The following is an 11,180-nucleotide window of genomic DNA, read 5'->3' as shown; positions in this document are numbered from 1 at the left end:
TGTCTCTATTTTATTTATTTAATTTTTATTTGTTTAGATTTTAGGCTATATAAAGGTTCTGAACAAATGAGGGCTGCATGGACGCTATAAATGGTATTTAAAAAAATTATTTCACTGAGAGTTGTAACAGTCAATCAATGCCATATCCACCTGGAGAGACTCACACAGAGAAAGTTTTATTTACATGAAGGAAATACATTCTTTGGCGCTCAGGCCCCGGCAGAAGACTCGATCATCCCTTGGATGAGTAACCTAGGAAAAGGATTAGAGTAGTCATCCCCCTGGGGCTCAGACGCTAGAACTGGAATAAGCCAGAAGATGAGTGGGACTGACAACAGCCCGAGAGTGAGGGAAGAGATGGTGCGGAGGTGGGTGAAAGTTTGCTGGCGTGAAGGAGAGAGAAGCTAGGCCGGGAGCTAAATGAAGGGGATCTTGAAGGATGATTGGCTACGAAGGAGGTGCGGTCCTGAAAGTGATTGGCTGAAGCTTGACATGGGGCGTCAGCAGGTGCTGATAGGAGCTTTCAGATTGCATTTTTTGTAAGCTTCATGTTCATATCTGTAGGTTATTCATAAAAATAGCAAGGAAGAGATAAAATAGGCCACACCTACATTCCTGCCCAAATCTTACCTTCATCTAAAGTCCATGTTCCAGGGGTCAGATTGCTGTGACCAAGAGCAGTTATCTAGAAATTATGAGGAAGCAGAGAGTTTGACCTACAAACTGATCAAAAATGGATAGAATAAGGATTGAATTGTGGTCAAAATCTCTCCTTCACACTGAGACCAACATCCCGCCGCACTCTAACCATACATTTTAAACTTTGTTGCTTGAAAGATAATTTTGGAGTAACTGTTGCTGTTATAAATGTACATATACTTTTCTAACCTTTAACGTAATTTATCTGTAGGTTAAAGTATGACCACACAGTCTTCAAAGTAGTGGATTTCTATGATTAATTCCTTTCCTTTTACCCCTGCGTTTTAATGAGATTTCTGTTTTTGGTGACTTACATTGCCATGGTAACTCAAAATACAATAGAAGTAATAGCACCCAGCTGGAGATTGAGCCTGATATCTTTAGTATGTGTGTGTCGGGTGGGGAACCTTTTAGTTCAGGCTTCATTAACGTCTGTTGAACAACATATAAAGATATAAAGAGTCCAGTTTAGAGTGAATAACTGGTGCTGCCATGCAATACATGGGGCCTTCTATGCCTCCCTGCTTTACTATAGCAGGCCCGATAAAGAGAAAGGTACTGAGGCAATGGATAAATATGAGGTTATTTGCAGATGGTCAACAAAGAGCCATTATCTTTTTGGGTGTAGTTATTCCTGCTATTGTCATTTCCTTTTTAAATGTTTCAGTTTGATACATTTTTCTATATTTAATCAATGAAATTATTATTATATATTATAAAAAAGGTATTGGTAAAATTATGAAGTTGACAGGTAAAAGAATCAATCTTTAAAAGAAAGCGAGATCAGAATCATTGAACATATCTCCTAAAATGAATTCCCTTCTCTTTAAAATACAGACATTTGAATGATTTTGTACAAAAAAAGTGAATAATTATTGAAAAGGAAAGTGTTGTTGTAGTGCCAGTTTGTATGCATTTAAAATTATTTTTCAGCAGTTTGCCATACTAATAAAACAATGGTAATTATTAGACTTAAACATAGCTTTGCTCATTTAAATGGTTTTGTGGAGTTTATGTGGATGCACTATATTCTCTTCCATGCATTGCAGTGAAGTTTTGTTTAATTGGAAAAAAAAAACATGTAGAAAGTGAATGCAAAATATAAGCCCTGTAATGATATTTAAGATTAGGAAGTCTACCTGAGGATTTGTGTACTAAGTATAAGTGAAATACATGGTCCGTTTCCTTTCTGTCCTGCTAAATCAGTGATAATATATTTTGTGATTTCTGTATATTTTTTTCAAGCAACAATTACATTCAGGGATAAATAAGTTCCCAACCAAAGAGACCAAATTCTCTAAAAACCTGAAGTATATGAGGAATAGAGGTTGGTTTTTTATCAATAAATAATTATTTCAACCCCATATAATGAAATTTGATGAATAATATTTTAAAAGTTAAAGAATCTGACATCCTTTTAATTTTTTAAGCCAATGGTTCTAAAAATAATGTAAACAATTTAACTTTAAGGACATTCTTGGCGGCATAATCGTGATACTGGAAACTGTAGAGAGGTTATGTTGCCACTTAAGAACCACGGCTAAAGGATCTTTATTTATTATCTTGAATTTATTGTTTGGAGAATTTATTGGGCGCCATACTGCCAGAAAGCTGCAGAAACAGTCAACACAGAAAATCTGTCATTTATTCCCGAACCTTTGCTGGCTGATGTCACAGAGTTTGGTTTGGGATTTTATGATTCTTTAACAGAGCTGAATTAAAGGCATATACTGAGCTTTTAAGCTCATTGGACTTCAATAAGCTTCAGTTCAAAATGTCATGCAATTAGATTGATCAAAGCTGAGTTGCTTTGCTGTTCATTTATATGTAATTATAGAGCATATTTACCTTTTTTCCATTGGAACAACCTTAACCCTTTAAAGCCTGACCCAAGAATAAAACAAAACAGAAAATAACCTTTTTTTTGGTTTGAATTCTTTTTTTTAAAAAAAAAAAAAACATTTTTGATCTTAATATTTTTTTTATGCGATAAGTCAAGATTATTTTTTGTGTAGTCTTCTACTGGCTGTTATCAGGTATATCTGATTGTGTACAATAGGATTTTGAGCAAAGTTTTTACCATAAAATTATGCAAAAGGTGTCAGATGCAAAACATTTCAGAAACCATACGTATCAAATACGATACATTTGGCATTATAGGGTTAAATTGAAACAAGTTTGAAAAACACAACTTTAAACAGCTGTTTAATATAATGTTTTTACCTCTGACGTGTCATAAAATCCACAGAATATCAGTGTTTTGGATATAAATGTGCTTTTTAAAATTTTTTTAAATCAAAGGTTGAGAATAGAAAAAGAGAATCAGTCCACATTCTGATTGTCTTATCTGTACATTTCCCCAATGCACTTGTTCTATAGTGTTGTTGTCAAGACCACACCAACCGAGACCAACGAGTGCAGAGACAAGACCAAAACATTTAGACGCTGAAGTTAAGACCATAGGTCTTTGTTTTTTAGGTTCAGTTTGAAGGAACATATGATGCCATGTCCTTTACAGGTTTTCCCATTTTTACTTTTATGATAAAAAGGACAGCAGCGTTTTTTTTTTTTTGCAACTAGAATCAAAACATAAATCTATGTACAGAGCTGGGGAAAACGTTCTCCTTTTTGGCAAATCAGGCCAAATGCATAATGGTTATTAAAACTTGTAAATAAGTGAGGGTCATTTAAAGGAACTGTTCTCCCTTTTTCCCCAGAAAACCTTCAACAAACGTGTGCGTTTTGTTTCACTTCTTTCTGAGAAGTTATATACATTTTCACTCTATTATTTCTCTGTTTGGATTACATTTAAAATGTTTATTTAATCCCACCGTGTGACACTAACATATATTATGTAGGATTTCTTGGTTCTAGCCTCACTGGTTGCTTGATTGTTCTTTTATAAGCTTCTGTTATGTCTCTTGTTTTTTTTTTTAAAGCCAATCTTTCAGTTATGTGTCTTTTTTGGGACTCTAGAAAGCTTAGAAACTCCTGCAGAGCAGAACTGCTTTTCCATTTTGTGGTTTGTTGATGGGATCTGGCTGCAGTCAGGCATCAAGCTCACAGCAGACAAGCTTATGGCCATTTTAGTCTATTTATAGGACATGGCAGCTTGGGATTCCACTGCATTCACATCCAACTGTGACCATCATACTTATAAAAAGCATAATGTCAAAATAAGGTGCTTCTAAGTTTGTCTTTCTGTTGATTGTCTGCAGGTCCTGGCTCTCATCGGCTTCATCTGCATAGAGACCATCATGATGTGTTCTCCCTGTGGAGGGGTCTACTTCTTCGAGTTTGTCAGCTGCAGTGCCTTCGTGGTGACAGGAGTTCTTCTCCTGATCTTCTGCCTTAACCTCCACATCAAGGTTCCCCAGGTCAACTGGAACCTCACGGTAAGTAGAAAGAGGGGAAAGTACTGCAGTGTCTGATGAAGTCTGAGGTCTAAAGGCTGCTACAAACTCCACAAGAACAGAGACACTTTTTTTTTTTCTCGAGGCAAAAACAAAAACACTTTGGCCTTCAATTATTCACTTTCCAGGAGAAGCTACACTGAAGATGTATCAGAAAAGGGGAGGGTAAGGGGAAACAGAGCTGGTCGGAGCATAGAACAGGCGGACAGGCGGAGAGCTGAAAGTAGAGGAGCAGACAGGAAGAACAGCTTGTGTGTGCTCTGAGGCTAATTGGAAATACCCATCTAAATCCAGTCCAACTCCAGTACAGCAGTCTGACACCTGGGAGAAAAAGGTTTGCTTAGAGGTTGTGTTGACAACAACCTCCCAAGACAGGACTGAGAGAAAAAAATGATGTCATCCGCTGCAGGAGCGGGAAAAAGGGTCTCAATCTTTGGGTCGTATGTAGCAGCCTTTTGGTTGCATAGTTACATTATTTGACATTTAAAAAATATTTATTTTCCAGTAACTCATTCTAGTTGGATACAAAGTTGTTTTCTGAAAGATTAGCGTGTCCTGTTGGAATTTTATTTGTTACATTTTTGTTTCACTCTTTGTTTTTGCTCAATTTGTCAGTAAATAAAGACCTTTGTGTATATTTACAATAAAAACAGAGGAATGATACTGTATATGTGCCTTCTACGGCTAAGCCAGTTCGCATATCATAGTGAAGTGTGGAAACAATGAAGAAAAGTCAGACATCCAGTGTGTAAATAAGCACAAAAAAAAAAAGATTTCAAAAGGGAAAAGACTCTAGCAATGTTGGGAATACAAAATGACCCTTGGTGTTTACTGAAGGCGTTCAGACGTAGCTTCTAGGTTAATGGATGCGTGAGTAAATATCCTCAGTGCTGATTCTATACTATAATTAGTCTATACAGTTAAAGTACAGATTATTAATTTTTACCGCAATGATGTAGCCCTGTTTGCCTTTCTTAGGAACTCTTTTCTCTTTTTCCCCGATGTTCTGATCCTGTTGCTTTCCCAAGAGGCATTGCAGGATGGCCAGGCTCCGTTTAGAGGTTACAGCCTGGCTTTCTTATAGTTCTGCTGTACTGACAGTCGATAGCACAAAATCTGTTTATGTCAGCTCATTGCAGCAGTGCTCAAATAATATTTAGGCTCAAAATCTAAATAGTTTCCAGGATGAAAGGTTGGTTTATAACACCTTATTTTATCTGGTCAATTTGGTAAAATATTTTTTGGTCTTGGTCTGTTCAAAGTAACACCCAAGTTAACTTTATTGGATACATGGAAATAATTATTAGTCTACACCCCTCAATTTATTGGGGTTTTTTGCTTTTGATTTTCGATTGTTCATTTCGTAATCAACAGTACAAATTCCAGCAAAACTGTGTAACAAGCGTCGTTAAAGGGGCTAAAGATAAAAAGTTAAAAAACAGGATAATGGTAGTATGCACAAGTACAATAAATAAAAGGAGGAAGGCTGCTTGTAATAGTTCAATAGCCTAATTGGCTGTGTTGCATGTTTTGTTAATTGGCCCGCTTCCCTCTAAGTCTTTTATCATGAACAGAGGAGAAGAAGGCTGCACTCATTTCACTGCTTTGCCGTTTCGTACCCATATTTAGCCATCTGCTAACCGTCTGTAAGCTGCTAATATTTTAATAGACGATGTTAGCTTAATCTCTCCGGCATGTTTACTTCTTCACTGTTGCAGATAAAAAAAAGCTTTATTCACCATTTTATATCCCCCTCAAACATCAGAGCGGTCGGACTCTGCTCATCGTGTTTCAGGGCTTATCTGCATCCGTTCGAATAATGCTTGTGGTTTTGCCTTTTCCGTTTTTTCATTCTTCTCTGGACATACTTTCCATGTCACCAGAGTTTTAAACTTTCAGCAGCAGCTCACTGTTTTCCTTCTCTGCCCTGGCCGTTCTGGTGAACCACTGTGGACAGGGGAGGGGCTAAGTATCAGTGTGTGTCTGCAGCACTACTGTATGAATGCTGCAAGCCAAGTGGAAAAAATGTTAGTGACCCAGTTTGTATTGATTTGGCCCAAATCAGGATCTTTAAAAAAAACAAAAAGCATATTTTCTTTACTGTTGATTTAAATATAATATTGTTTATTTTGACAACCCTAAAGCAAACAGGCATTTTAAAGTATGCATGGGAGAAACTGCACTACTTACGCTCTACTTCTATGCAGAATCAATATAATCTGTCTTGCATTTAGTAAGACAGTAAAGCTTGATTCTCACAGCAAGTCATTATTCCTGAGAGCCTACAGTTTGACGACTTGCTATGTCAGCTGTAAGCAAATGAGCTGGTTGGAGTTCTCCTGCAGATCCTGGTAGGGTTCCTGTATTTGCCTACACACCAGCATTTGCATGTGCAATATATTTGTGTGTGTGTGTGCATGTGCATTTTTTTACACAGGGGTGTAGCTAAACTGTCTTGAACTGTATTTCCAGGGGCCACACAGCTTACAGTGAATATCATGGCGATGTAGTTTAGTCTGACGTCCAAACCCGACCACAGATATCAGATTGCTTCATGGTTTTCCTCCGGCAGTGTTCAACCTCAAACATGAAGAGAAGGTGGGCTCTGGCTTCGGCTTTTTTTGGGGAGAACTGTACACCAAAAAACTTTTACAGACTTTGAGAGGCCAGACTCAATTAAAAAGGGCTGATTTTGTATTTTTTAACCCAACACATTAAACCATTACTTTATTTATGATTGGAAATCCTCATGTTGAGATGTTTTCTTTGTCTCAATTTAATACAAGGCAGATGAAGTCATTGTTTTGATCAAGAACGCAGCAAATAGTTTCTAGACATGTAATCAACATGAATTGTGTCTTATGTTACTTTAAAGACCTCATTTTGAAGTGGGCTGAGTTTTTTTGGCTCCATGAAACCATTTGTTAATGCAAAAGGTCTTTTTTTTTGCCCGAGAAGTATAAAAACAAATTCAGCACAGCAGTTTATTCTGTTTATCAGAGACTTTTATGTAGGTGTTACTTTTCATTTTCCACAACTACTGTTATGTCACACAAATCGCAATCCCCGGTTTCTCTTCAGAGTGTCTCCTCAGCCTCATGCTGAGAATATCTGCAAAGTTCAAAGCTGGCTCAGCCATTTCACTACAAATGGACACCGACAGTGAACCCTTTGGTTCTGCTTCCTTGTTTTTCCAACTGTGACCCGAGCAGCAGCCCTCTGTGGGGCTGAGCTGTTCAATGATTTGGATATGGATTTAAATGTGCTGAGAGAATTTATTGTTTCGATTGATCCGTTGTGACTTTGGTAGCAAAGAGGTTGGTGGGCCTTGAATAAACTCCCACATCTTCCATAAGGACATGCATTGAATGCTGGGACTGTTGTGAAGTTATTCGCTAATTACAAGCTCGAGAACAGAGCTCAGCCTTTCAAAACGCCCGATGCACTAGTTGTCTAGGTCATAGCCTAATAAGAGCATCAGAAAGAGATTATAAAAAGAAAAGAGGGGATACAGAGAGGCGGTGGGGTTGCTTTTTGTCTCTTTTAAAAAGAGGGCAGCAGACTGGATAGTTTGGATGTTTGCCTTATATAATCTGGTTGTTTATTCTGAGAACACAGCTTCTAATCAAACTTAATGCATGACTGAACTTTCAGACTGATGGTCACGCCACAATGCAGTAGTTATTTAGTATCAAGACCAGTTTTTTAGAAAGGATTTTTTTTTAATCTAATTTGTGATTTTATATATTAATTTACATTGACATGCAAACCAGAATGATAATTTGAATCCGAGTTCCTTTTATTTTGAATGACATAAATTGACATAAAAATCCCTATTTTTAAAGTAGTAATTTGAAGCTGCTGCTGCAGCAGACAGACTTCATGCTAGAGAACTTGAGTATATTTATGCCATTCCTCAATCACATGCGCATAGCACACTGCATACCACAAGGGTATTAAGGCGATGTCTTCTGCGTGAACTTTGCATTGAGATGATTGGTAGAACCCTGGACTGCTGGATCACATTTTAGCCCAAAGCACAAGCCATGTAGTCCTGCATGAGGTTCATGGACAGCATCAAGTGCACTGAGTTTTAAAATCATTGGGAAAACATTGAACATGTGTTGTTAATCCTTAACTTGTACATACCAGATGTATTCCTGCCAAAGCCAAACATAGAGTATTTCTATAGCTATTTGTGTGTGATACAGTTTGTTCATATTTAAATGTATTTTTTTTAATAGATCCTGTCACCTTGTCTAGATAAGTACACAAACAAATAATACAGGGCTGAATTTGTATTTTATATCCAATTATCTAGATACTAAAAATATATATCGATTTTTGTACTTTTTTTAAAATCAGTTTTTCTGTTTAGGTTTACTAGTATTCAACATGCAGATAAGTAAGTTCTAAATGACAAGATAAATCTCAAAAATTGAACTTTGTGGCTTTCTAAACCCCTTAGCTCAGTAAATTTAAATCTATGGTTCCTAAACTGGGTCTATAGTCAAACCATTGAATTCTTTAGTTTTTAAATAATTTGTATTAACTGTAGGCTAATCCAATCTACAACTAATCATTGAAAACACTCTAAGACAAAAAAGCTGATTAGATTCCCATAAAAAGCTGTGAAATAGGCATCAGCTGCCATCATTCACATCCATTGTTTTATGATTTGACACCATTAAATCAAACATGAGTCTCTTTGGACCAGGACCAGGAAATGCAGCTTGTTGTTCAATAACATTCTGATAAAAAAAAATAAAAAATCACCTGGACATTAAAATCCCTATTAAGAATATCTGTTTTGATTAATTCTGTCCTAATTTTAACAAGTGGTTTAATCATTTTTATTTACTGATCAATGACAACAATAAAAACCTTATTTGTATTTTATTTCTAATTCTCCATAACCCTGCTGTCCAAGATCCACTCAGATGGTTGCTTTTCATACTTTGAATGCTTTCTTTAAATAAACAGCTCTGACCAGCAAAGGGTTCTGGTTCTAGTTATTTCTAACATCAATTGTTAATCTGTCAGCAGTCCAGACCAGAGACCACTTTTCACATGTCGTATTTACTTTACGTGAAGTAGAATCCAATAAAAGCTGTCCTGGTTTGGACAGCTGAAGTCCACCACCCAGGTAGACCAAAGACAAGAGCAAACTTTCATCATGTTGCTTTTTGGCCCTGCGTGGCTGGCAGTAACTGTCAGGAGAATAGATTTCATAACCAGGGCTCTGCTGCTGCCGTTTGGGTTTCCATAGTTACACTTTAGCGAGTATTTCCACTTTCAGACCTGAGAGCAGAGCAGTCACATTCAGTGACAGGGAGCTGCTAACAAGCTCTGCAGGAAATACGGGCGGTTCCTTTTTTCCTATCAGTCAGGTGTGTCCTACAAAACCTCAGCTAACCAGATCCATCCTTCCTTTTTAATCCTTTTAAAGGTCCTGAAGGGTTCACTAGGAGTAAAACAGGAAGATCTGTCAATAGGTTTTAGGTTTTTCTTATATCTCTTACGGTTGATATTGTTTTTGGGAAAACATCACATTGCATCAAAGTCCAAAAAGCACATCATAAAGTCAGCTAGGATATTTTCAGACCAGTAACACAAGCTTTAACACATTATTCATACCTACTGGTTTTTCACATTGTTCACCTTCAAACCATTAATATTGATCAAGCTTTAGAGATATTAGGATGAAATAATCAGAACAGGGAAGCATCAGTAAGCAGCAAATTTCCTACTCCTGATTCAACTGGATATAGATCTCTATTTGAATTAAAGCTTAAAATGCTTCATTTTATTGCAGCTTTAATTGTGTAATTTGGATTTTCGTTCAACTGGAAGGATAAACGCTACTATGGTCTCAAGTTTTTTCCAGGTTTTCTTCCAAACTTACCCTGTATTTATTTCCTTTTATCTTACTTTTATCTACTCTTATGCTCTTTTTCTCTATTCCTGCAAAAAAATAAAATAATATCACAATATAGTAAAAAAAAAAGCCCCAAATTAAGATTGAAATGTAAAGAAAATATAAATAATATTAAAAATACCAGCATATAGAAACCATAAAAAAAACATACAGCAGTAGTACAGATAAATCGAAAAAATATCTTATGTGTAGATATGATGTGGTATATATGTTAAATAATAGGCAGTAATAATGTAGTAATAGGCTTAAATCTACATTTCTCCATGTGTTGTTTTGGTTTGCAAACATCCACACTACAATTAGCCTTTTTTTTTTTATTAAATCTTAATAATCACCCTCACCCTGCTCATGCTTGCCTCACATACACACACATCTTTTTTTTTTTTTTTGCAGCAGAACAGTTATGAGAGTAAATACAGTCTATGAGAAGCATATTTACCCAATAAACCTGCAATAAGAAGTAATGCCAAATTCCACAGCATTTCCTCTAGATGTGTTCAATAACGGAAGAGCTGCAGTGATGAGAAAATAAGACGTCAAACCAATGGAAAATTTTAACAAATAATGAGATACAATATACTAAAAGGATATATGGAAATGTTAATTGATAGGTGTGATAGATGTGTCTGCTCCTTGAAGTTTCTCTCTCCGGTTCTTTTTCCTGAAAAGAGATCACTAGGGCAAACTCTTTAAATAACACTTCATAAATTATATGTATTAAATAACCATGAGACATGACAACATTTTATGATAGAAATTGTAATTTTACTCAGATCAGAGAAGTTGCTTAGAGTTACAGAAGGCAGTTGCATACCCCTGGGCTTACTTCTCAGGCAGTGGCCCAGATTAACAGTTAGAGGCATTTTACATCATACAAGTTAGCAGATGAGGAGACATCCATGGCTCCTGCCTTAATAAAATATTACACTTCGTTCTTAGCTGAAGGACACCGCTTTCATTCCATTCTCAAATCTTTGCCACGTACAGAAAGATGATTATAACTGTATATCCGGACAGAGGAACTGTCTTAATTAGATTAACTGTTGGATAAAACATCAGTTCTGACACACAACAGGCAGCTAATATTAAGGTGTAATAAACTCACACATCATCAGTGATAATTATCCTTA

General features: G+C 36.4%; 1 protein-coding gene across 3 annotated transcripts in view; it reads left to right on the top strand.

The window, feature by feature from the left end:
* Window positions 1-11,180, top strand: part of cmtm4 (CKLF-like MARVEL transmembrane domain containing 4) — a 23,828-nt gene that overhangs the window by 8,091 nt on the left and 4,557 nt on the right. For all 3 annotated transcript variants that reach the window (XM_015384786.1, XM_015384779.1, XM_015384770.1), the window contains one exon: window positions 3,918-4,094. In XM_015384786.1, the coding sequence (XP_015240272.1) occupies window positions 3,918-4,094 (177 nt within the window). The remainder of the gene's footprint in view (window positions 1-3,917; window positions 4,095-11,180) is intronic.

Source organism: Cyprinodon variegatus, unplaced genomic scaffold (assembly GCF_000732505.1).
Source record: "Cyprinodon variegatus isolate N-32 unplaced genomic scaffold, C_variegatus-1.0 Scaffold15, whole genome shotgun sequence".
In the NCBI taxonomy this organism is placed as follows: domain Eukaryota; kingdom Metazoa; phylum Chordata; class Actinopteri; order Cyprinodontiformes; family Cyprinodontidae; genus Cyprinodon; species Cyprinodon variegatus.
Note: the sequence above shows the minus strand (reverse complement) of the source record. Positions and strands in the feature narration are given on the sequence as shown.